This window comes from Vanellus vanellus (assembly GCF_965231255.1).
Source record: "Vanellus vanellus genome assembly, chromosome: 5".
NCBI classification, from domain to species: domain Eukaryota; kingdom Metazoa; phylum Chordata; class Aves; order Charadriiformes; family Charadriidae; genus Vanellus; species Vanellus vanellus.
This window is the reverse complement of record NC_138910.1, coordinates 71,816,129-71,842,601: the sequence shown is the minus strand read 5'-3', so window position 1 is coordinate 71,842,601 and position 26,473 is coordinate 71,816,129. Positions and strand designations below refer to the sequence as shown.

General features: G+C 57.5%; 2 protein-coding genes across 2 annotated transcripts; one reads left to right on the top strand and one right to left on the bottom strand.

The window, feature by feature from the left end:
- Positions 1-892: 892 nt before the first annotated feature.
- On the top strand, positions 893-11,667 carry LOC309672534 (uncharacterized protein; the record flags this gene model as incomplete). The annotated part of the gene is made up of 2 exons (XM_082484062.1): positions 893-1,283; positions 11,393-11,667. The coding sequence occupies 2 exons, from the start codon at positions 893-895 to the stop codon at positions 11,566-11,568; spliced, it is 567 nt and encodes a 188-aa protein (XP_082340188.1). The 3' UTR covers positions 11,569-11,667.
- A 9,719-nt stretch (positions 11,668-21,386) lies between these two features.
- Positions 21,387-26,276, bottom strand: LURAP1 (leucine rich adaptor protein 1; the record flags this gene model as incomplete). The annotated part of the gene is made up of 2 exons (XM_082484487.1): positions 21,387-22,628; positions 26,076-26,276. The coding sequence occupies 2 exons, from the start codon at positions 26,274-26,276 to the stop codon at positions 21,939-21,941; spliced, it is 891 nt and encodes a 296-aa protein (XP_082340613.1). The 3' UTR covers positions 21,387-21,938.
- Between the last annotated feature and the right edge of the window lie 197 nt (positions 26,277-26,473).

Below are 26,473 nucleotides of genomic sequence, written 5' to 3'. Positions count from 1 at the left end.
AGACGGCAGGCAGCGGCACCGAATCGGTCGCTGTTTGCGGGGAGGTCCGCAGGGAGCCGAGCGCTGAATAAAACAAGCCGGAGCATCAGGCGAGCGGATCCGTTTGCTTGCAAAAGTCCTTAAGGTAAAACCCAAGATCGGCCGCTCCTCGGCTGGGCTGCCCTTGGGAGACCGGGTGCTGGGCTCACTGCTGTTGTGGTCGTTGTCTCTGACTATGATTTTATTTTTAAAGGAATCGATCGGGAGATGCCAGCAAAAGAAGTTGCTGAAAGCCAGCTTGGCGTGGCCGGGAGCTGCGTGCCACTGGCTCCGTCACGCACCGGGAGCAGCTGAACTTTGTGGGTTTTGAATATACGTTTCTCCTCCGGACGCCTCAGGCAGCGTTACGGGGAGAGTCACGGCGCGGCACCGCACACCTTGCGCCTGCTGTTACCCAGACCGAGTCCGGGGGACGGCAAAGGGGGGATTTCTGTCTCTCCAAGGACCATCACCTGTGAAAAGAAGCTGGAGAAAGGCAATTTATCTTTCTTTTCCAGATGACTGAAAATACCTACAGGATCCCGTCTCTCCAGCTTTCATCTGTGAGTAACATCAGGGAGAAACGGCTGAGGAACAAAAATGATATCGGTCAAAATCATTCCAGCGCCTACTTTTTCCCAAAGAACTTTATGCCCGTAGAGGTTTGCTGCGGGCATTTACAGGAGTGAGGACCAACGTACCACAGATGCATCCCTACTGGATCATGTAAGAATTTGCAAATGAGAAACCTGCCCCAGCGAGACCTTCTCTGCCCAGTTTGCAGTACATGGTTTGGGGTAAGCACAGCAATTCCCGCCTCTTTCTCTCCCTTTTAAATCTCTTGGGTTTGGAGATCTCTTTCCTCGTTGCAATTATGATTATTTGCAACATCAGTGCCATCAAAGATTGGAGCACTTTCCTCTCCCAGATCCTCCCCAGCGTTAACAAGACTCTGAACTTGGTACAGCAAGTGGAAGCCACCACCAGCTCGGTGGTAAGTGTCCTCCAGGACCCCGAGCAGGACAACTACCTGTCCAACAGCCAGTCCATGAACTCCAGCAACTTCACGGCTGGCCTGGACCACTTGTTCCAGTACTCGTACTCAGACAATGACCAGCTTTACAAGGAGTACAAACCCCCTCCTCGAGACGCCATTCCTCTGCCCAAGGCCGTCCTCTACCTTCTCATGGCAGCCCTGGTGGTGGTGGCAGTGGCATACGCCATCGTCGGGCATCTCATCAAGGACCTCATTCATGACTTTATAGGTGAGTATGGGCATCACGCGTCGTGTGCATGTGGTCAAAAAGAGCCTAATGCAAAGCCTGGGGCTGATGGCTGGCGTCCCCAAACTGGGCTGGATGTTGATCAGCTTTCCGGAGAGAATCCTTGGGTTTAGCCCCTTTTCTAAAGAAAAGATACTCGTGCGTGTGTGTGTGTGTGTGTGTGTGTGTGTGTATAAATGTGTATGTGTCTACGTCTGTGCTGCTGAACGATTGTAAAATCCGTTGGCCGGTTTCAACTGAGCTTGGATTAGAGGTTTGCAAAATGAAAAGTTTCGTGGCAGCAGATACCTGAGCGCAGGATAACAACCCACTAGGGCATTGTGAAAGAAAAGCTTAACCCCTTATCAGACACCAGTGAATCCACAAACTCCTGGGAAACACAGGTCAGCAGTCTGCCTCCCTTGTACAGCACAACCATCACAGCCTCTGAGGCTGCTGCAACAAATCTGTAAGACGATAGCCCAAAGAGCGTGCATTTTTTATGAGAACTGGCTTCCCGGCTCTTTCGTTTCACCCTGTTGCTGATGAACGAGGTCCCTCGTCATCGGGGACGAGAGCGCAAACGCTCTGCTGGCTGCGGCCACCGTGGGCAGGCAGAGGGGCAGGCAGAGGTGCTTGGCTGCTTACAGCAAGCCCTCAGTGATGCTCTTGTTGTTTGCCCCATAATTTGTAAGGCTGGCGGTGCTGGGGAGTGCAAATGTGCCCGATCCCCTTCTGAATCCCCGGCACTTTTGGCCCCCACACCCCGGCAGCAAGCTTGCCATGTCCTTTGGGGGACAGGACCCTGCTGCAGGGAGCTGGTGGCAGTTTTCCAGCTCAGACTGGGGGGGGAGGGGGGGCAGGAGGGATCTGCAGAGGAATTTAAACTCCTGGCTCCTGCCGATGTGCATACCCCCCCCGAAAGCTCTGGGGAGCAATGTCGTCTGTAGGGGAGCAGAGCTGAAATCCCTTTGCACATCCCTTTGCTCTGAGCCTGCCCGCCATCCAGGGATGAAGCCCTGCAGGCTCCGTCTCTGCAGTGGGAGGGAGATCACACTCATCTGGAGCAAAATCCACGTGTTCATTCACAATTCCCTTTTATTTCCCTGCTCCTGGGACGCAGGAGGTACACACCGGCCAAAACTCTGTCGGGTGCCTGCGGGGCGGGCGGTACCCGTGCCTTGCTGATGGGAGGGCAAGCCAAGTCCCTTGGGCAGGGGGTCGCAACCGGGCAGGGGCCAGCAGATCTGGGGCACGGGTATTTGGGGAGGAGGTATCTGGGACAAGAAGGGCTGAACCTCCTGGCAGGGAGCAGGGCTCGGGGTCACACATGGGGCTCAGCCGGGAAAACGGCAGGGAGCTGCTGCTGAGGAGTCTTTCTTCGCCCCAGCTGGAAGGAAACGGATACTGTCTTAAAGTGTTAAATATAACACTTAATCAGCAGCTTGCTGGGGCTGTAGCGTCTCCCAGCTCTGCTGTTCATCTGATTTAGCGTTGCCTTCCCAACAAAGGTAGGCAGCGGGGACAGCACCTAAAAATATACACGCTCCCGCCCTGAGATGCTCAAAGGACCAGGTCAGAGCAGGTTAGAACACCCCCCCCCTGCCCCGAGGCAGGAGCCGGTCCAGATACAGTGCCCCCACGGAGCAGACACCCCTGCCCTGATTCCTGGGGTCCCTGATGCAGGAGAGCGTGGATGTGGGTGCTCAAAACTACGCCTTGGGCGGGTAATGCAAAGCAGGGTCAAAATCCACACAAATGTTGTGCCCTCCCGGGCAGGGAGAGAGGATGAAGCCGCGGTCGGAGGCACCCGTGCCCCTGCCACGCTATTTCCCGCTCAGCGTCAACGGTCCCTGGTGACCTTGAGCACCTTTTGCTTTTGCCTCCGGTTGGGACGGGGTCAACGGGGTGCCCCTTCCCTCGCAAAGCCCTTTGCCATGGGACTTCCATGGCCCTTCATGGCACCACGGCCATCCCAGGGCTGGACAGGCGCAGGAACTGCCCCGGGGTCTGCCCACTTTCTGACACTTTGGAAGAAGCCCTTTCCCAGCTGATGGCCCTCACTGAGGGCAGAGCATCCTCCCTGCCCCAGCTGGAGGTGACGTCTCTCCGTGTTAGGATCAGAAATCCAGATGTGAGCTTCTGCCCCATCCAGACAGAGAGGAGAAGGCATCTCCCAAACTCCAGCAGCACCCCTCGGTGCCGAAGGCTGCCTCCAGCTTGTCCTATTTAGCACTCCGGGCCCGTCTTCACACCATTTATACGCTTAAAATGAGCCAGTCCTCGGAGGAGAGCGGACGAGACCGCATTTGTTAACGCTGCCAAGCAGCAGCTTTTAAAGAGAAGGTTTCATCTGAATGAGTTTGCATAAAATTACTTCAGGGACAGGACAGAGAGACCGAGGGATAGTAAATAAGGAGCTGGTCTATTAGCCGCTTTAACACAATGCCTGGATTTATATACTCGGCAGCAGCTCCAGCCTCCACTATCAGCGTTTCTGTGCTAATCATATTTAGAAGGATACAGAGAGAGATGGAAATAAGATGCCAAAGGGCTGGAGCCTGTTTCGGGGAGATTAAAGTGCGAATAGTTAATCGCTACTTTAAACAGTCACTCGGAGACATCAACAATGATTTGGACTCCTCGGTAACAGCTTGTAGGACACGGCTGGGGGAGTCAAAGCATCACCCGGTCCCGAGCGCTCACGGAGACTGCTAAAAGCGGGCGCTGGGCAGAGTTCGGGATAGCGGAGGGGCTCTCAGGATGCTGACGAGCTCTTTCCCTGCAAAATCTGAACGGATATTTGAGACGCGGACACCTCTCTCACAGCCACTCCTTAAAAATTCAATTAGAGCTTGTCCAGGCATCCCCGAGGGGAGACGAATGCTGCTGTGATGCCCGGTGGGGTGAGGAGGAGAGGAAAATGGGAGGCTGCATCGGAGGAGACGGAAAAATATATTGTTGGAGAGGAGGAAGGCGGCATTCCCCTCAGACAGTGGATGTCCTCACTCCCCATAGCACCTAGATACGGATAAAAGGGCTCTGAAAGAGCCTGTGTTCAGCTCTTCCTGAAGAGACCTGGCCAAGGAGAGCCCAAAATACCTTAATTTCTCTCCAGTCCCTCCCCGCTTGCTCTGAGCTGACAAAGTCTCACGTTTGCAACTTTCCCAAAACTCAGCAGGCATCTCCGCTCGGGGGATGATTGATTGCGAGCTCCCCGAGGCAGAAGGACGGCTCCTGCGTGAGCGCAGCTCAGACCCGGCTACCAGTTAAGACAAATTGGGTCGAAGCGTTTGGAAAGCGGCTTAACTCGGGAGCGCTGGAGAGCTGCCGGAGACGGCGCTGCGGCGAAGTGCCGGCTTGGCAAATGACAAGGCTGTCGCCAACGTACAAAGCGCCTAATTACTGCAATCCTTGGGAATCAGCCCGCCCTCCCTCCTCCGTCCCCAGCAGTTCACTGAATATTGCCCTTATTTAAACACCACAAAAAAAGAGAAAAGAAGGGGGGGGGGGGAAGAAAAAAGTTTGACTGGAAACAAAGCTGTTGTCATGGAGACTGCCGCACGTGCGGTCCCCGGGAAAGCATCTCGCTGCCTGCGCGGGAACCACACGGGAAGGGTCTGCTGGTCTGAGTGGGAGCCGATGCTGTGCAAAAAGAGACCTTTGCCAGCGTCACCCGGTTCAGCAGAGGTCTCCTCTGAGTTGCTAATCTCCCGAGGAGACCTTGAGGAAACTTTTCCTTCGGGAATGGGCCCAAGGCAGATGTCCCACTGGGGTAAGGCAGGGCAGGCTTGAAGGGACTGGTGGGACTGTGCTGGTCGATGGCTTCGGGACTGCTCAGAACCCTAAGCCAGTCTTGGAGCGGGATCTTTCTTTTCTTTGCCCTTTTGACCCACCAGCTGTATTTTTATTTTTCAGCCTTATCTCCACCCGCCACATTTCAGGCTTCTTTAGGAAATGGTCTCCTTGAACAAAGAAACTGTGCATGAATGTAGCATTGCTGAAAATAGCTGCTGGGTGATCCTGCAGGGACTCGGGATCTGCTTTTAATTGCTCCCACGCAGAACCGCAGGGCTCTTAGGATAATTCAGCCCGTGGCAGGGACTGCAGGTAGCGTCGCGGGCCCGTCAGAGCATACTTACATCTTCTTTTTGGGTTCTGTTTTGAGGATGATTCATTTGCCTCCCAAAGTTACAGGAAAAGAAGAGACCATGTGAGGTTCCCTTCTGTTTCCCCACCTCAGTGCTAACCCACCTCTGATACCAACCCCCTGCCTCAGTTTCCCTTTTGGTGCATGGGGGTGCATTAGGGGTTCCTTAGCTGCTGTTTTAGGGATGCTGATGTCTAGCAGCAGCTATAGTAGGGTGGCTTGCACTGGGCTGATTCCCACTCCCAGCTACTGTAATAACAGGCAGATGCCTCATCCCTGCACCCACCTTGGCATCGCCGTGGCTACATAGTGTGGCTGCCAGCCGGACAAGTGGCCACAGTGGTCTGGCCCTGAGAAAAGCGGGCAGAGGTGGCCCCACTCTAGGACGGCTGCTTTCACAGCCAAACCTTTGAAGCACAGATCCTGAGCAGTGTGATGGCTCCCGGGATGCACCGCCAGGGACCAACCGAGGCTGGCCTTGAGGATGCAGCATCCCACGGTGGCGTTTCCATTTCTGCCATCGCCCAGTCCGGTGATGGGCTGCGTCAGGTCCCTGAGGCAAGGACTATGCCTTTCTACTCCTCTGCAAGTGCTGGTCTTCCTCGAGCTGCGACCGAGCAGGGCTCCTCACCCTCTGGCCATCTTTGCTCTGCCTCCACAGCGAATGCCTAAGGCTGGAAGATGCAGAGAGCAATTAACCACCCCCAGGAGCATCCCTGCATCCCACGTACCGCACCTGAGTCATCACCTCTCAGAGACCCACTCTCAGGAGCAGCAATGCTGCCTGGCGGACAGGGCTGGGATCAAATGCAGGCTTGGTCCACGGTTATACTGGGGTGGAGAATTAAGAGAATATCATGATTAATTGAATGCCTTTACCATGTCACCCCCTTTCCCACCAGACCCTTTATGCCGATGACAGCTCTGCGGAGGGACAGTGACCTTACCTGTCCATCAGCAAAGCAGCATGCCCATGTCGCTTGGGCTGCAGGGCAAGTTTTGACTCGGCCAGCACAGCTAACCTAAGAAATTTCTGTGAAACAGGAAGGAAGAACGGACTCCGACAGCAAGTTAATTGAGAAGGATGTGGATCTGGGGGGAAAGGGGGACTTCTTGCTAACAAATTACTACTGGCAGAGGCAGACAGAGATTTTTCCAGCAGAACAAACCTGGGAGATGTCTGCTGATTTTGCTAATGAATAAGCAGAATCTGTCCTGCAAATGAGACAGATACAGTGTCCAGCTGTGACTGCTGCATCCTGTCAAACGCATGAGGGATACCCTTGAACCTGTGTCCGTTGGGAATGCTTTGGCTGGAGCTGGTCCTGCCTTGCTGCAGTGTACGAGGCGATCGCTGGGTCAGGACCTCTTTCAAACAAAGAGGTCTGCTGCTGCTGCTGCTCTGCTGGGAAAAGGGCTTTTTTAGCAGCTGTTTTCACACCCAGCTCCATTTAAAGCAAGTAAAACTAGAGCACGAGTTTGATTGTTCATCTAACATATTTCCCCTTCCGTTGTTTGTTTCCATCTCTGCAGGGAGTGTGAATGTCTCACCGGGTTGCATTTAAATTTCGGCCCTTTCTCCCACCTCCCTCTGCTCTTCTGTCAGGGACATCTCTTTTCCAGTGGCTGACATGCCTCATGGACATCCTGCCCTGTCACCGATGAATGTAGGGGACCTGGCCAACTCACCAGGATGAGACCGGGCATAGAACATCCCTGTGCCCTGGTGCACGCAGGCAGGAGGAGGCTGCTCCCTGCTGCCTGCACTGTAAGGAATTTCCAAGCAAGGACAGTCCCTCATGCCGCCCGTATGAGGAGGGGTGAAAAACGCTGCGAAATCTGGGCAGCTCAGAATGGTATTCTTCTGCCCGCATGGATTAGCGCATCCCAAGGGTCCTGCTTCCAGGGATGCTGTCAAAGACTCAGGCAGAGCCAGGGAGGTGCAGCAGCACTTTGTGCCACGCCACTCCACTATTTAGGGAGAGATGCGACTCCGCAGCTCCTGATTTACGCAGTCTACCCTATCTCCTCTCCCCAGCTGCTTTGGATCAATCACTCCGTATCGATCTCACCTCATCTCAGCACTTTCCACCTCGCCTTTCACCCTGCAAGACCTCAGCAGACACGCTGAGCCTCAGCAGCACCTGGCGAGCGGGGAGAGGTGTCTGGGTTAGACGCTGCTCCCTCAGCCTGGCCGAGAAAGTCACTTTGTCCTTCTCTTTTAGCTGAGGCATTCACATACATGACCATGTGCACACCCTGATTTTACAGCATGAGTTACAAGCTCCTTCCAGGGGCCGGGCCATTTCCTTACCTCCAAAGTGTGACCATCCTGGATCCAAGGATGCCACTGCCCCAGGAGCGCACTGTGGGACCACTGCTCCCCCCAGCTCTGCCCTTGGGTGCCCCAGGTCCATCGGGTGTCCTGGTTCAGCCTGACTTCGCTTGCCTTCTAGCTAGAGCACATGTGAACCTGAAGGTGGACTTTGCTCCAAAAGAGGATTTCATCTTCCTCCTAGTGCCAATTGTGTCCATTTTCTGTTGCTCACGCAGACCCCCTGCCAGATGTAAGGGATGGAGAGAGAAATACCTGTCATGATGCTAAGGGCGTCAGCTACCTTTAGTCAGTCACCACCGTCCCTTGGCTTCTGGCCCCTCACCACCCTCCATCATCTAATTAAACCCCCCCTCAGGGTTCATTATCCGAGGTTTCTAACACATGCTTGTTCATGACATGAGGTTGTGCATCCCATCCCCTGCAAAATTCCTTAAGCACCAAAGCAAGGTTTAATCCCACTGGGCCCAAAATGTGCAGGTCTCCTCTCTCCTCTCCCTCGTTGCTCCCCAGACATCCCATGGGGGACCCCAGGGAACCCCAATTTGTCACACACAGGCTGAGGGAGCTGGGGAGGAGCCGGATGGAGAAGCTGGGGAGGAGCATGCACGGCTGGGACAGAGCCAGCCGGTGGTGGCTGGCGGGGGTGACGAGGGCGCTGACATTTTTATGGTTGTTTCTCCAGGGTCCTGCTGGCAGGAGATCCTCCGCCGGCTCCACGGGGCCTCGCTCCCCTCTTCCGCACATGGCAACATGCTGAAGTTACAGACCATAAATGGCCACAAATAACGTGTAATTGTGTAATTACTTCACTCCTTACTTACACAGTCAAATCATAAAGGCATCGCAGTAAATACCCTCTAATGACAGCCTAATTACATCTTCCTGCAGATTACCGGGTAATTAGATCCAGCAGGCTCCAGAAATAATTCCCAGGGAAGCAGCGGTTCGGATTAGCGCGTACAATCCAGCCCGCATTTACCCAGGAATTACACTGCGGCAGCCTCACGCAAGCCACCTTCCCCGGGCACCCCGGGCAGCCGTGTCCCTTTTGGTGACGATGCACCGTGACCCTTTTCCCATGAAAATGGCTTTTGCTGAGCCCTGCCGGCCCTATCCCAAAACACCCATCCTCTATGTTTCTGCCTTTATCGCGGTGCCGTGCACAGCTCTTGCTTCTTCTGCTGCCTGCAAATGTCCCCAAGGGTTCATTGCTTGGCCACCAAATGCCACCTCTCCTTGCTCACAGGCATGCAAAGCCCTGGTCTTTGCTTCCCATTGCAATCCTCAACCAATGGCTCCTGGATAATTTGGGGACCTGCCACCTCTTTTTCTACAGGTTGTTCCCCTTCTTCCCTGCCAGACCAGCCCCTGCTCCCACTGGAGTTTTACCGCTGACGTCAAGGAAAACAAGCCAAGACCTTTAATAGTATTTGTAGGAGAAATCTTGTTATTGCCTTCCGGATGCTCCTCGTGCCAAGAGCCTGCGCAGGGCTGGCACGAGCCTGGGAGGTCTTGGAGGCAGGAGAGGGGGGTCCAACTGGCGTGGACCCAGCCCAGGCTGCGGGGCCAGGCCGGGAAACAGCTGGCGGAGTGTTTGGCTTTGGTCTAAATCCAGTAAATCCAAGCAAAATGGAAGCTATAAAGGAAAAAAAAAGACCTAAATGAGCCTCCTGAGCTTGGCTGATTTCTTCAGGGAAAGGTTGTGATGGGGAGCCCAGGCTCTGGTGGGGGCTGTGGACCATGCAAGTGAAAGCAAATGGCCCGGTTGGGACTCGGGGCAGACCCGGGGCTCCCCAAAATCCCTTGGACCACATCTTTGCTGAGTTCCCCAATCACTCTTGCCAACACCGTGGTAGCTGTGGGGACTGTGGTGGTTCTCCTTCCCTTCCCATCACACAACAGGCAGACCCTGCTGGTAAGTGATGGAGGTGAACAAAAAAGGAAAAACAAGAAAATGCAGTCACTCTCTGGACAAGCCACCTGCACCCAGCATGGTGGGACCTCTCTCCTCCTTGGAGCCTGCACCTACGTCCAGCCAGCCCACACCAGGCTCACAAGAAAGCCCTGCTGCCCCCTGGCCAGCTCCTGTGGAAGGGTGGGCACCCACCCTGACTCCACAGCATAAGCATCACTCCGAAAGCCATGCCCCGAATCTTTGGGGATGGCATGGCCAAATGGCTTTAGTCTGGAGAAGAAAGTCAAATATTGCGTTGCAAAAATGACAAAGCTTTTGGATTTTCTCCAAAAAAAAAAAAAAAAAAAAAGAAGGAAAAGCTTTGGGGCTTTTGAAAAAGCCCCAAAATTCAACCTATGGTGCACACATTGCGCACAGGGAGGACCACATGTCTTTCCCATCTCTCCTCCTCACCACTGGTGACCCAAGAAGTAAGACCTTCATCTCCTTTCATCCCTAGGATCCCACCCTGGCATTTGCCATCATTGGGTTTGCTGCAAAACTTCTTTTCCACAGCTCACAAGAAAGGCAACCTCTTGCTGTGACTGCGTTTCTCTGTCCCTGCTCTGCCAGGCAGCCTGCCTCCCCCACCGAAAAGCTGCAACTGAAATGCCCCACGGGAACACAAAAGACTCCGAAATACCCCGTGCCATGAAGGAGAGAAATGTTATTTCTCGAGATCAATCCATCGGTGAATAAGCAGAGTTCCTTAGAAACAGCTGAACCCGGCTGATCCTTTGGTCTGCCTCCTGATAGCTCTCTCTGCTTTTTTTGGGGAGCAGGGCTGAAGCAGAGGGGTCCTGGTCCTCTGCTGCCCACTGCTGCCAGGTCCTGCCTGGCCCCAGGGACTCCTCTCCCCTCACCAGCTTTTATCCAGCTTTGGTTTCCCCATTGCTGGTGCCTCCTCATCACGGCTGGGCATGGCCTCTCACCACACCAACAGCCAAATTTAAAAATAAAAAATAACATTTGGGAAGTGGCAGCATCTGCTTCCACTGTGCTGCAGCCCCTTGTGCTGCAGGGGACATCTCAGTCACACCACCATCCAGCAGCGACCGCTGTGTTTTGGAGAGGGATCGATTTCCTCTGGGGTTGTGAGAGTGGCCGGATCAGCTCAGAGCCGTGTCCTGGAGCTCCGGTGTCCTGCCAGAAGCGCAGCCCTGAAGCTGCCCATGGAGGGTTTGAAGCCCTGGCGTGGCTATGATGCACTCCCGTGGCAGATAAACCATGTCCCCAGCCATGCCTCCAGCCCCATTTCGATGTCACACAGTTATTTAATTATCCCCTCCGTTTCCTACAGCAAAAACCCACTGTAGGAAATCCCTTGCTCTCCCATGCCGGAGAGCCCAGATGCACACTTCATTTTGGAGACGCTGCGTTTTCATTTTTGGGATTAGCGGGGTGACTTCAGACTTCATTGCCCTACACTGGGAGAGATTCCAGAAACCAGTAGCCTGAAAACCAGCCCCCAGCTGGGAAGAGCAGAGACCCCGGTACCAGGGGAGTAGAGGGAACTGGAGGGGCAGGGGTGAGTGAGGGACCCTCCTGGGGCGTGAAGACCCAGAGCGAGGGGTAGCACATAGTGGGGTGCAGCGATTTCCCAGACAGCTTTGATTCTGGGGCCAGCTGGAGGTAACCAGAGGCTCGTTTTGTGCTTTTCCCTCCTCCAGACTGGATCTTCGGCCCTAGCCCAGATGACAACAGCAACAAGAGCGACGTCAACTGCATCAGCAACAGCGTCAACGAGATGAGCGAGATGCCTGAGGCGCCGCGGCACCGGGACCGCCAGTCCCAGGACGTGGTCATTGCCATCAGCGAGACATGCCACCTGCCACAGCAGACGTGACCTGCACGGTGGCCAGGACAGGCGGGATGGAGCAGTGGGATGGAGCGGAGGGATGGAATGGAGGGATGGAGCAGTGGGACGTTGCAGCAGCCACCTTGCAGGACCAGGCGGTGAGAGGAAGGGATGGGCAGAGCCGGCACCACGGAGCAAAGCCCTCCTCGCCCCGGTTTTGCCAACCTCTAAGGACCTTGCTGGGGTGGGCAGCATCGCCCCTTCTCCCCGGGCTCGTCAGTCCTGCCCTGACATCTGCCCGTGGGTTTGTAACCTCCCTTTCTTCCCTGTGAATAGCAAAAAAAAAAAAAAAAAAAAAAAAACCAACAAAAAAAAAAAAAGAAAACAAATGCAAAATACACCCACCAAACAAAGCTTGCAAGAGAAACAAGCCAGAGAGGAGCCAGGCGGTCCTTTGGCGTGAGGCTGTCCTGGGGATGTGGTGGTGAAAAGGGCAAAGGCGATGAGGAGGCTGTATGAGAAATGGGGGTGTCTGTGTTTCTGGGGACAGACGCAGGACGCAGCAGGGCGCTGGGGCTGCAGCGTGAGCCAGGGGCTGCGGAGAGGCACTGAAAGGTCGGCAGGGGCCAAATCCAGCCCGGTACATTGATGACCTGCCTGGGCCATCACTCCTCCCCCTTAGTTTTGCAGCTCCAGCTCACAGCCCATTTCAGCAGGTGCATCCTGTGGCTCTGGGGCAGTGGGGTGACAGCCTCCTCTGCCCAAGGACCCTTCCTCCCCCATGCCCATGGCCAGGCCAGGACCACCTCCTTCCCTCCGCCACCAGCTGTGGTTGAGTCCAGCATCCCCTGACCAGGAGCAGCCCTGTTGGAATACGACACAACCTTTCTCCGAGGGAAGTTGCTGGCGGGGAGGGCAGGGACCCACCTGCGGGAAACCCCAGCTCTTTGTGGGGGAAAATAGCCACTATATGGCTGCATCCCTCAAATTCATCCCAGCGTGGCCATCCCCCTTGTCACCCCCAAACTAGCTGCCACCCCGAGGAGTGCTGGCTCCGTGCTGGGGTCAGCCACATGTGCATGCACTGATGGAGGGGGGGAGATCTCCCTCATCTCCCTGGGTGCCTTCCTCTTCCCTGCCAGGGCACCACCGCCCAAAACTGCCCTTTTATCTTCCTGCCGCTTCTCTCTGCCAAAGGCATCCTTTCCCATTGTGAACTCCAGTCACATCCCCGCTCCCCCCTTTTTAAGGGGCTCAGGGGAAGCCAGCAGCAGCCAAGGTGGGGGGTGAGCAGCCAAACCAAATGGGAAAAGGAGCGTCCTGATGGTGTCACTGGTATTTTAAGGCCAGCTCTAGCCCCGCTTGGGGTTTTAAACCAGGATCCATCATTTCTCTGTATAGCAGAGCAGAGGCACTGGGATCAAGCTCATTCCTTGGTCCCGGTGCCTCTGTCTTATGAATTATAGAATCATAGAATTGTCTAGGCTGGAAGGGACCTTTAAGATCCCTTTGATCTCCACTTTTTTCCTGAACTTAAAAAAAAAAAAAAAGGCTATACTGAGGGCCCAGAGACCTGATTCCAGGAAAAGGCGAGTGGTCAGGACTTCTGCCTCCGCGTTCAGGGAAGTGAGCCCTGCCTTTCCCAGCCTGAGGTACCCAGGGCACCCCTAATAGCAGGGGCCAGAGCATCATTTTCCCCTTCTGAAAGCACTTAGGGAAAATGGATGTGGTTTCAACCTCCTGCTCTGATAGCTTTTAATGAGAGCCATTACCAGCAGCCCCACGCTGGGGCTTTGTCAGCTTTGCAGCAAGCAAAGGCGGTAGCAGTACCACAAGTCCCGTCCCCCCCCAGTAATTAACCATTTCCAATCAAAAGCGTCATCACTGCGATCATCATTTTCCTCCCACTTTTTTGGCCCTGGGTTTGTAATGTGGCTGCTCTGGCAGCTGCTGGTCGGCTCCTGCGCTGGGGCTGTCGAGGGAATGCCATGGCAGCGTGGGGGGATGCCGGGGGGTGATCCCAGGTCTGTCAACCCCTGGGAGCAGAACCACAATGCCAGAGATGGCTGTGGGCTGGGGAAACTGGGAAGGTTCAGATTCCTGGGATACAGGAGATTGTACAAGTTGGGGGAACTGGTTTCCTTACTCCCCTGCCCTTTCAACATCTACAGGCTGGGCATCAGGGTCACCCAGGTCCCCCCAGCCACTGCTGGGGGGGGGGGGTGGGGGTGGAGGGTGGTGAGACAATATGTCCCACACAGACGCTGCTCTCAAAGGGACCTGTCCCTGCCATGGGGACATGCCACTCACCAGGCACAACTGGTCCCCCTATGGCTGCAGGCAACAGCCCCAGCGGCTTTTCTGCACTGGGGACCCGTTGCCCACCAGCTGCTGGAAAGAAGGTGGGGGCTTCCCTGGGGATGGAGGCAGCCACCTCCGCTCCAGCTGGGTTCTTGCTCCCTTCCCAAGACATCCCGGATCCCACAGGCTGTGGTTTAACCATGGGGAGCTGCTCCTGCACCAAGCAGCCAGGGCCAGCGTGGCTGTCACCCACCCGGGGCCACTGTCCTCCAGGCAGGAGGAGAAGGAAGAAGCCAAGCTCCCTCCTGTGGCCGCCTGCATCGGGTCCCACCGGGTTGCTCAAGGCTGGGAAGGGGCCGGCAAAGCAAAGCCCTGAACCCGCTCCCTTCCCCGGCCTCCTGGCGCCAGGACCCCCCATTTGAAGCCCCTCTTCTGCAGGGATGCAAGGAGGGATGCTGGTGCTGTGTTCAGCCCCCGGACCGACCTAGCCCTCGGGTAACATTACAGTGGTGTGCGTGTGGGGGGAACCACCAACCATCTCCCCGAGCCACCAGGTCACACCTGGTCAATGCCAGGAACCAGTCTGGCACTGGAGCGGCGCAGGACCCCGTGGCTGTAGCTGCTTTCTCTACTGACCCCACTGGAACCTGCCACATGCTGGGGCAGAAGGACAGCAGTTTCCCATGGCACCTTCCTTCACATCTCCACATCACTGCTGTCACCTGGCATCCTTCCTCCTCTTCCCCTAATTTGGAGAGGGGACAGCTGTTTGGGGCTGTGACAAACAGGGCAGCAACCTCATCTGCTCTTCTTACCCACCAGGGTCCCCACTCCAGGCTGGTCCCCCCAGCCCTTTCCTTGTCCCCCATGTCTTCCAAGCAGGGGACAAGGGTCTGGCCATCCAACATCAGGGGCCTGGAGAGAAAGTCCATGGGAAGCGGCGCCCGGGGCTGCTTTACCCAGGGGAGGTTTTGCGGGATGCTGAGAGGGAAGGGGGCTGATGAGGGTGCCGGGCTGCTCTGACTGCTCCAGTCCCTGCACCTCTTTAGTGCAGGAGGTTGCTCTTTAAGTCCCTCTTTCCTCCCCTAAGCGCCTTAGGAAGCAGGGGCGAGAGATGCTGGTGCTTTTTATAGCAGCCATAATCCCCGCTGCTCACACCGCCTGTGCCCTCCAGCCCAGGGCTGAGCCTCTGAAATGGGGGCAGCTGCCCAAAAACTACCTCAAACCCCTTCGGTTCCCAGGGCCGCCACTCTCCCAGGGCACATATCCCGGCTGGGGATGGTTCTGGGCTCAAAATCCCTTTGCAGAAGGCACTGGAGGGCCACAAGCATTGCACCCCTCTCCCAGTCGTAGCACTCTGCCAACGAAGGAGAGACAGAAGATGTACAGAGACACATGGATGAGCACTGGAGCAGCTATCTGGCCTCTACGCTCTGCTCTGAGAACCATGGAGCTGGAACCAGCCCCACGGCACAGCCTTGAGAAAGCCCCCGAGAGCAGGAGGAGCTGGGGGAAACTGGTTGTTTCTTTCTTTTCTAATTCCCCCTGCCTTTAACAAGAGGGAAACTGAGGCAGGGAAGGAGCGGAGAAGGGGCAGAGCCCTGCAGCACAGGAACAGAGCCCTTTGTAGGGCAGCTGGTGAGCCTTAAAGGCTGACAAAGCCTCGCACCTGGATGTAACCCCCAAGACCTGAGTGTTTTATCGAGGTCATTTTGATGCTGGGGTGGCTGGTTTCCCTTGCCCGGGCTGCACCTGCGAAGCCAAGGATGGCATTTGGGCCATCCAGGCTTCATGCATGGGGATGGGAGGGAGCTGGAGAGAAGGGATGTGAAATGGGGCAGCAGGAGGTGTGATAGGGCAGGAGCGGGTGCCTGGGAGAGGCACATTCCACCTCCTGTCCCTGTCCCTGGTGGCCAGCACTGTCCCCTCCCAGGCCCACGGCCATTCCTGGAGGACAGCAAATGTTGCAGCTGCTTCACTCCCATCTGGGGACATCCCCCTCTGGTCCTGTTCCCCATCCTTCCCCACTGGTGTCCCCAGTGGGGACGTATCCCGACAACCCCCTGAGAGGTGACCATGCAGCAGAGGGCCATCAGCCCTGCCCAGGCAGTGTCCCTGCCCTCCCCTGCCGGTCCCCGCTGCCCTCCCCGCTGCCGCGCGATTTCTCCCTTAAGCAGCTCAGCTTTTACTTCTCTCCAGCCAAAAGTCCCCCCGACTCTGCACCCTGCCAGGGGGAACCCAACGCATCTTTTAACCTTTCGCCGTTACTGTTTTACTGCCCGCGGCAGATGCAATTTGCTCCCGCCCCCGGGACCAGGGGGTCTCGCTGGAGAGGGCAGCGTGGGAAATCCTGCCTAAAGCCGTTCAGACCCTGCCTGCACCCCTTTGCCCCCGCTGCAGGGCTGGCCCCCATCTCCTACAGCCTCTCTGCAACGCATTTGCTGTCATTTTCCCTTTAAACATCCCATGGGGGAAAAAAAAAAAAAAGAAAAAAAAAGAAAACAAAAAAAAAAAAACAAACAGGGGGGGTTCTTCTAGGTCAGGCTGCGCTAAAACGATGAAAGCAGATTAATTTCTCAGAAGAGCAATTCAGATTTTTCTTCCCCTCCCCGCCGGGGACTAAAGCAGGGCTGGCAGGCAGGAGGCAGCAGCAGGAGCACACACGTCTCCTGGGCACACTTAGGTTTTGGTGTCACCCCTGGGGTGGCATTGAGCAGGAGCAACCTCAGGTCCCAGCCCTGTGTGGGAAGCAGGGGGGGGACTCACACCAAGTGGTGGTCACACAGGTGAGGAGGAGAAGGTGACATCTCTGGGACCTTAATGGGCCAGGACGGGTGGCCACCACCCAGGGGAGAGGAAGGGGAGGGCTGTGCCACCATTCCCTTTCAGAACCCAGTGTCCCCAAGCCCGTCCTCATCACCCAGCCATGCCCACACACCCACGAGGCCCCCCATCAGTCACGCTTGTTTTTCACTCCCAAGGAGCACCGGGAAGCTCTAAAGCCGGAGGATTAGTCTCCAAAGCAAAGGCCTGGCCTGCTGCCAGCCCGGGCAGGGAACAGTCCAGGGAGACCTTTCCCAAAGGCTCAGCTTGCTCCTGGCTCGCGCTCCAGCTTTGTCCCCCTGTTCACCAGCCTCCCGGTCACTCAGCCACTGACACCAAGAGCAGACTCGAGGGGAAGCTCGGGGGTGAGGGTCCCACAGGTGAGGAGGAGGTAGGAGGTGATCATGAGATTCCCACTTGGTGCCTGAGCTACCCTGAGCAGTCGGAGCATCCCCTGCCCGGTGTGGCTTCTCCAGTGTGTAATAGAAGTTGAGCACATGCTGCAAGCATGCCCTTTCCTAAGAACATGGGCACTGAGGGACATCTCTCCCTTCTCCTCCACTGCCTCTTTGCACAAAACCTGTAGGAGGTTCCTGCCTTTGCAGATATGTAACCCTGGGGCAGTCGGAAGGACAGCTGGAACCCAGTTGGAAACTCGGGACACAGGAACCCTCTGCCAGGATGGTTTAACCTGATACTGGGGGGTCCTGGGCAGGGTGTGGGGAGTGGGCTGCATGAGAGGTGCTGGCCAGAGGAGAGCTGGATGATGGGCTAGTCTGGGTGCCAGGTCCCCCAGGACCAGGACTGAACATGGTCCTGAGTTGGAGGTGGTTTTGGTATCACAGGGCTCTCCCTGAGGATAACCACTTTGCTCTGACGGGCACCACTGCTTGCCCAGGTGCCAAAACAGGGCTGACAGCAGGGCTTGGGGGCATAATCACCCCTTCCTGCCCCATTTGTTGGCCTCTCCTGCCCCACACTGCCTGCAACGGGTCAGGCAGCACAAGCCCAGGGCTCTGCTCACAGCACTGCTCCCCTGCAAGCCTTATCAAGAACTTTGGGGTGCATGGGCCCACCGCTCCCCCAGGAGCTGGGGTGACCTGGAGGACACCCCCCCCACTGCCACTGGTGTCACTGGGTCACTTCATCACACCACTCTGGCTGAAAACTTCTTCTTGAGGGGTTCGATGCTCAGGTGGGTCATCTTGCAAAGCAGTGCGTGCTCAGCTTGGGGGAACCTGTGGGCAGGACACCATCAGCCCCAGGTTAGACTTGCTTCATCTGGACCTTTTTTAGCTTCTCATCTCCAAGCAGCAAGTGGCACAGGCAGGGCCACGGCGGGGAGGTCTGAGACCAGCCTTGAGACAAGCCGGTGCTTGTGCGTGGCCCAAAGGGTACATTTTAAAGCAGCCCTAATACAGAGAGTTTTCCTCCCAGCACCTGATCCCTGGGCAATGCACGGGGAGTGGTACAAGGGACAAGAGGGAGCACCCATGGGGGTGCCAGGATGCGGCCCCACAGGCTGCCCTTGCACCCGCACATCCCCGGTACCCTCTCCCCGGGGACACCCCATGGCGGTACACCCCACGCCAGCGAGCCCATGGGGTCGTGTGGGACCACGGGGCTGCCAGACCAAAGGCAGTTGGCAGAGGGTCTGGATGCCACCTCCCCTGCGGGACCAGGCTCTCCTTCCCCCAGGGAAAAGGTTATTTTCACATTGCCTCCCCGCAGGAACGGACATAAATTGCTGAAACGGCTGCAGCGCTCAGGGGACGGGCCCTTTCAGAGCCGAGCTGCACACAGGGAGGGGAAAGCCCAGGGGACTTTTTCATAACTAGCAAGGGGAGCTATTAAAGTGTTTTACTGCCTCGTTAAGACACTCTAATCTCTGTGTATATCTTGAAAAAAAAAAAAAAATTGCCTTGCTGGTGTTTTTATTGTAAGAGGTGGGTGTATTCTGGCACCGGCTGGGATCCTGCCTGCTTTACCTGCTTGTTTTCTCACCCGATACCAGCACGGAACAGTCCAAGAACAGCCCAAGGGCAGCAGCTCCCGGGTGGCAGTGAGCAGAGCGGCTGCAGAGCCACGCTATGGGCTGTTTCCCACCCGTGGGTGCTCTGCACCCCCACTGCTGCACCCACCTTTCAGCAGGACGGAGGTCCCCAGAGCGGGTTTGGGACACGCTGGCTCTGCATGTGCCTGGGCAAAGGCCAGATGTGGGTGACCCCTCGCCCGGGCAGCCTGGAGACAGGGCAGGAGGTGGCAGGAAAACTGTGACATCTCGCCCACCCCTCCAACTCCAAGGGCTGGGATTTGGGGGATAGTCAGATTTTGGGGTTACGGGCAACTTGGGCTCTTGTAAGCTAGGCTGAAGAGTCCATGCCCGTGAGAACCCCAGCCAAGGCTCATCTGTGGTGATACAGCACCGACCCGCTGCCAGGGTCTAGGTTTGGAAGAGGAACGGGATGGGCATTTTTTTTCTAAGGTTTTCTTCATTTTATTTTAATCTTTGCCTCAGCCCAGCAGAAAATGGGGAAATCCTGCCGAGTCCTGCTGGCTCCAGCATCCACCTCTCCATCTGCGAAAGTTCAGGGTTTCGAAGCCAGGAGTCCGGACGGATGCTGAGGCCGGGATGGCAGGGCTGGATAAGCCGCTTGCGTTTGCTTTGGAAAGGCTGATGTTTGCATGAGCACCGGCTCCAGTGGTTTTAAAGGGACCCACCCAGGAGCAAATCCCAACAGCCTGAAATCAGAGATGTGGCTGCTCCCACCCCGGGCTGGGCTGGAAAAGTCTCTGCCCTACATCCAGACCTCCTTGCGCGTCCTGGGTGGAGGAGGCAGAACAAGGGAAGCAAATGGAGACGCCAGCATGGCTAATGGGGCCAGCAAACACATTCTAGGCAAGATCTCCCCTTGAATTTTGGGGCAGGAAGGGCGAAGCTGCCATCTGTAGCTGGAGATACAGTTCAGCCAAGCTCAACATGCCCCATCTCCTGGAGATCCAGTCTCACCAGCATCCTCGTTCCTGGCAGACATGCTCTGGTACCCAGCTACTTCAGAAGCATGATTTTAGGTGTCACCACCCTGGTGTGAGAAGGGACGGATCCCCAGACACGTGGTCTGTGCCCGTTTCAGGACTGGGGCTAAACCTGCCCTGCCTGCAGACCTGCCGGTGGCTCCAGGACATTTCAGCCCGCACGCTCTCCCCTTCCCTAGAAACCCCCGTAAGCTCAGCAAAGCATCGACAGTGTGGCCTGGGAGAAATGCTACCATTTATTAAGCCAGCTTTTTTTTGTTGTTGTTGAGAATGATTTTAACAGCACTGGAGGACTTACCCTGTCTCCCCCCAGGACCCTCAGCTGATTCATCACATGCAGGGCTAGAAGGAAAGCGGGGGACAGCCAGCCTTGGGGGGACAGCCAGCCTTGGGGGGACATGGTAGCTCAGCAGCAGCGGTGGAGCTACGCAGGGAGCCATGAGCTGCTCACAGGAGATGGCAAGCCAAGCACAGCTGCTCCGGGGCAGGAGATGGGATGCTCACGTAGGGCAATCCAGTCCCAGTTTGCTGGGATTCCCCCAAGTCCTCGGCAGGTGCCGTCTCCAGGAATTTTGGACATTGTCCTGCTCTCCATGTCCGTCCAGGGAAGCTCTGAGGATCTGCAGGGGAAGGGAGGGTGCTCGGGGCTCTCGGCACAGAGGGTAGTTTCCACTGAAGGTGCTGCTTCAGAGACGCAAAGCTGAACCTGTCATGCACCCAACCACCTTCCTAACCACAGCCAGCTCATATCTCACATCTAGAAAGAATCACAGACAGATCCTCCCTCTCTTTTGGCTTCCCACGGACATCAGGAGATGTTGTCCCCACTCCCACCACTCCAGCAAGGAAAGAGCCAGGCTGCGACCCACGCAAGCAGGGGAACGACAGCACCATGGTGACAGCAAAGCCATCACAGCAACCGGCTGGGGACAGACATACCCACGGGTTGTGAAGCCGGGACCCTCCAGGCTTGTCCACACGCGTGGAAGAGCCCCTCTCCTTGAAGCAGGGGGCTGTGGGATGCTGAGGTCCTTCCCTGCCTCCTCTGGCGAAGGCAGCAGGTCCTGCCCGAGCTCGCACACAGCTCCAGCTGCAAGCCGTGCTCTGCAAGCCAGCGCGGGGTGTGCTGGGAGGCATGGTGGGTGGGCAGTAAAAGGCACAGGCAGAAGCCAAGGCTAAAAGGACAGAGGAGATGTCTCCAAGGCAAGGTTGCTGCAAACCCACCCCGGCAGAGGAGCCTCATGTTTCTGGTTGCTGGTAGGGGGCAGAGACCTGGCGCCATTCATCACACAGATGGAGAATCCCGGCCGTCACCCCCATCATACTGCATCAAGGGAAAGCACGAGCCTTTCTGAGCTCTGCCAGGCTGCCCGTACGCTGCCACATCCCGGGGTTTCTGCAGGACCTGGTCCCGAGGTGGAAGACAGCCCAGAAACAAACCGGGAGAACTGGATATCCATCTCCCATACAGTGCTTTGCCTTCTCGTGTAATCACATCAGAAAGAGAAGACTGCACCGTCATCTTTCCTCTGCGGGGCACGGATGAAGGCTCCCCAGCCCAACGGGAGCCGCTACAGTCACTGCCCTGATCACGCTTCAGATCAGCTTCACAGAGGTGATTAAACTGGGCAGGGCTTCACCCGCATGGAAGGGGGTTTTAGCATCCACCGTGTGCTGTGGCCAAACCCCAGGTGCCCCAGGATGGACACTGGCCTTGAAGACAATGATGGAAATGAGCACATCCAACAGGGATGCCCTGCTGATGGTCCTGCCCCGCACCTCGCACTGAGCATGCTGGTGCCACCGAGCTGTGGATGCATGGGAGCATCTCCTGTCCTCTCTGGGTAGCCGGTTTGGGGGAAGGGTCCCCAGTTTTTTCTGATGGGAGGCCGAGGATTAAAGGGGAGAGGTCCCAGGAGTCCCACTGTCCCAGGTTTCCCCACCAACCCCTCCCCATCACCAACATCAAGGACATCAGAGGAGTGACCAGCCACCTGCAAGCACCACCCCAGGGCAAAGGATTAAATTTACGGGGACCCACCTCATCCCGCCTCTCCCAGAAATTTCCCACAGGGAGGGCACCCCATCTGTTAGGGCTGCATCACCAAACACTGATGGGGGAGGGGGATCAGAAGAACAGTGCAACACCACCGAGCCAGCCTGTCCTCCCCCCTCCAGCCACCCCAACTCTCCCAACAGAGACAAGTGAAGCAGAGTGGGCAGTTGGGAGAGCTGGAGTGGGAAGGTGAAACCACGGGCTACAAGAACGTCACGTCGTCCTGAGACTGGAGCCAGCGCCAGTGGGCATCATACTCCAGGTGCAGTTTGCTGTTGAGTTTGCAGTTCTCCAAGTCAGCCTCGGCTTTCCGAGCCTTCCCACCCGGATTCCCCTTCCCCAGCCTCTCCCCGGCCCCCGATGGCAATTTGGTGTCTCTGCCTGGTTCCAGAGGGGAGGGCTGCTGGCCCAAATACCCGTTGGCCACCTGGGGCTCCTTAGCAAACCGGTGATCCTGGGGCAGCCTGGGTGGGGAGAGGTCCACGTGGGGCCACTCGTGCTCCGCTTTGCCCTTCTCTTGCCTTGGAAGACCCCTGTCGGGGTCAATCCTGACCCAATCCTGCTCCGCCCTGACCAGGGCTCTGCCCGGCGTGGATACAGCAGCGGTTTCGGTGGCGTTTTGGGAATACTCATCCATGTCATCAGCCAACGTGTCCAGGTAGCTACCGACGGAGATGCTGTCCAGCCTGTCGTTGGGGTCCTGCAGGCTGTCCCAGCTGCCCCGTCGCGAGGCCGCCTGGCTCTCCACCAGGCTGTACTGGCTGCTGGCCAGGCTGCTGCAGCGGCTGGTCAGCGTGCTCCTCTCCTCCAGCAGCCACTTCACCGCCTCGATGCCCTCGTTCACCACCACCAGCTGCTGCAAGATCTTCACATCGACCGCCCGCAGGTAGGCCTGGCAGAGAGACAGAGAGGGCAGGGTTTTTTGGGGGGGGACCAAGGTGACCCCGGTGGCCACGGGACCCAAGTCCCAGCACATTCCAGCAGAGGTGTCACCGCGGTGGCCGCGGGTCTGCTGAGCTGCTCAATGAACAGAACAGCATGGGGGAACACCCTGCAAGGAACCATCCCAGGGGACCCTGTCCAAGACCTGGGGACACAACCACCAGGGACCCACGACTTATGGCACTCGCCGTTGACCAACCCCCTCAAGGAAATAAATCCACGGCACTTATGTCACTGTATCCTATGGGGTAAGCAAGGAACTGGAGGCCCTGGGGGTGCAGACTGGAGCCCAGAGTATCCCCCAAGCCTTGGAAAGCAGCTGGCAGGGCAGGAGGGACCAGGCAGGGCCACTGCTCAGGGCAAGGGTCTGTCTGGACCGTCAGCATCTCCCCAAGCTGTTTTGGCCAGGACCCTTCCCGCATTCACCTCCCCCTTTCTAGGGTCTGATCCACACCCGCTGACAACGTGACACAGCAGGATTTGGAGCCTGAGAGCCAAATCACTCCCAAAATGGGGGAGGACGGTGGGGAAGACGGGCATTGCTGATCACACCGCTCGCCTCGCCGACTCCTGCCCCTCCAAGCCAGGGGAAGCTCTTCGCAAAACTTCAGTTGCTGCAGAAACATCTGTTTTCCTAACGGAAAGCCCCGCGTGCCAAGACATTCCTGTCTGTGTGATACTGGCCGCCGAAAGCCACTGGATTTCCCCTACGCGGGATGCAAATATTTTGCCAGGAAAGGGAATAAGGCGGCGGCGGGGGGAAGAGGGAGAGAAAGCCATTGCGGGACAGGTACGGGCAGCCTGGGAGCTGCGGATGCCCAAAGCCTCATTCACAAACACCCCGTTCCCAGCACCAGCAAGCTGTGACAGAAATTCAGACGGTCACCCGGGATCATTTCTAAGCCCAGCTCCCGGTCCCCAGCATCCGGTGCCCTCAGAGTCACCCGCCCGCCCACGGGTGACCTGCCGGTCTCTTGAGACCCCCGTCTCCGGTCCCACAGTGAGCACAGCAACGAAAGCATCTGGGGAAAGAGCCTGGGAAAACTCCAGCCAGGGTTTCGGCACGTGACACCTCTCAGTCCAGAGTACAAAAAAAAAAAGGGGGCAAAGATTTGTAGAGACCCGACACCAACCTCCATCCCCTCCCCACGCTCCTCCAGCTGCATTTAAATAAAAAATAGCAGCGATGTGCCCGGATTGGGGCAGGAGCCAGCTTCGAAGTGCAGAAACTTCCTTTCTAGGCAAGTTATTTCAAAATCTGCCTACAATGGCCTTTTCTGCACGCACTGCTAAAGCATCTGGCCTTGGCAAGGAGAAGACGCAGGAGGAGGAAGGCTGGGAACCCCTGTTGGGGGGGTTCCCCATTTTTCTCTGTCTCCTGCAACTGTGGCTGTCAGAGGTGCCAGGGGAGCCACCCCCAGAGCAGAGGGTGGGAAAACACTCCCTTCTTTCCGCATCATTTGCTGGAAAGAGTCGGCTGTTAATTTGCTGCTATTTCAGGCCAGGCTGACCCCCCCCACCATGCTGTTGTGCCTCAAGAAACCCCCTCTCCAGCAAGGCAAGGTCAGCATGGGAGGAGTCCGAGGTCCAGATGCAGTAATGGTTACACCGCACCGACCCTGTACCCATCCCAAAGCCCGTCCAGTGCTCCCCAAATGGTGCCCACCAGCATCTGGACCCAGGACAGCAGCATCCAGAGGGGAGGAAGGCAACTGCAGTCCTGAGTGTGTGGCAGGGGGTGGAGGAGACTCACCAGGATGTGGGTTCCAGGATGTGACACCCTGCACTGCTCCATGCCTCAGTTTCCCCATGTGCATCCCACAATGCTGTCCTCCTCCACATCCATAAATGTCCCCCCCCTCTTTCAAAGGGGATCCCACGGGCCAGCGGAGCCGGGGGGACTGTCGCGCTCCTCCCCACACTCCCTAGGGGCAGGCAGAGGCAGGAGAGTATCCCCTCGGGGGGGATACAATCCTGCTTCTCTCCCCAGCACACAACAAACCTGCAGGGACCTTCTCCCTTGGAGACATCCAGCCCCAGGGATAAAACACCCTCCTCAGCCCAGGAGGCGAGAGTGGGAATTTTCTGTTGTCTTCTCCCACAACCCACTCCCAGGCCAGCCGGGAGCACTGGGATTTTGCTTGTCTCTGCTGCTGGGAGGGGAATTTCAGTTCCTGTTCATGGGGATGAGGAGATGGGGGGAGCCTTGTGCTGGGTTTTGGGCACCCGGGTGCCATCCCCAAGCTGCTGACCTGGATGAAAGGTGTCCCTGCTTCTTCCCCGGCCAGCGAGAGGAGCCAGGGCAGAGAAAGGACAAAGCCTTTCGGAGCTGAGGTTAATAAGGCACGGCCACAGCCAGGCCTTCAGCCCGTGATCTGACCCTGCCTGCACCTGGGCAGGGCAAACCCCATGGCTGCTGCTGCTTCCTCCTCCTCCACCTCCTCCTCCTCCTTCTCTGAGCAACCCAGGGCCCACAGACCTTTCTCCTCCGGTCAGAGTGCAGCCCTGAAGCCGGCGCAGAGGGAGGATGAAAGGTTTTACACCGATGAGGGAATATTGAGGCAGGTGAAGCACGGGTGCAGAGGGCTCAGGCTGGCCGGGTCCCCAGCCCCACAGATGGCAGGCAGGGATGCGGGCGTATTTAGCCTGTTTCCCTATGGAAACGATTCTCATTCCCTCCCGCTCGAGTGTGTGTGCGTGGGAGGCTCCCTTCCCCCAGCGGCACTTGAACCCATTGCCCAATCTCGCCACGTTTCCCGGAGGCGCAGGCATCGCCGGTATTTGCTCCCTCCACAAAAAGACGGAGGCGAGAAAGCTGCCACCGGCACTCCCATGGTCCCCGGGAAAGGCTGCCAACGGAGCCCAACCCTTTACTAGCCACTGGAGAAGCCCCAGTAGGAAGCAAACCCCGGGAAAGCTCCCGCCGATGCTTGTGCCTTGTCACCCACGACTGACACCCGTGGGGGACAGGGGGCCACCACCATGCCCTTGGTGAAGGTCCCTGCCCTAAATCCCGATTCCTGAGACACCCTGGTCCCCACCGCGGCCGGGCCTGGGAGGCGCGTGGGGTGTGGGGTGCAGGACCGATGTGGGCAGAGGGGTCCGTGGAACCCCCGGGGGGGGGGGGATGCTGCGTGGGTCGGAGGGCAGAGAAAGGCCGGGGGCGGGCGGGGGGGCTGTTAACCCATACAGAAAAGAGTAAAAGGGGTGGGGGGTGTCCCCCAAAATGCAGGCAGAGCACGGAGCACTAGTAGGGGACTGTCACCGGGGGGTGACATGCAGTTACCCGGGCGGATGCAGTTATCCCGGGGGGGGAGGGGGGAGGAGGCAGTTACCGGGGGGCCAAGCAGTTACCGGAGGGGTGGCAAGCAGTGCCCCCCGGTGCGGCGGGACTCACCAGCTCGAGGCGGAGCGCCCGGAGGCGGTCGGCGAGCGGCGGTCGGGGGCCGCGGGCCGGCGCCGGTGGTGCCGGCGGTACCGGCGGTGCGGGGGCGGTCTCGGCCCGCAACCCCCGCAGCAGTCCGGCGGGCGGCCGCCGTCCCACCTTGCTGGCCAGCTCCCGCAGGTCGGCGGGCAGCGCCTCCCCGCCGCCCTCCATGCGGGTGGGGCGGCGGCGGCCGCGCTGTCACCCCGGCCCGAGCCCCCGGACACGCCCCGAACAAGCCACGCCCTCCGGTCACGCCCCTAACTGGCCACGCCCCCACTGGCCACGCCCCCCCGCCTCCACCTGCCCGCAGCTGGGAGGTGACGGGCGGAGCAGTCGTGCACCAGCGAGGTCCGCCAAGGGAGCGCAGA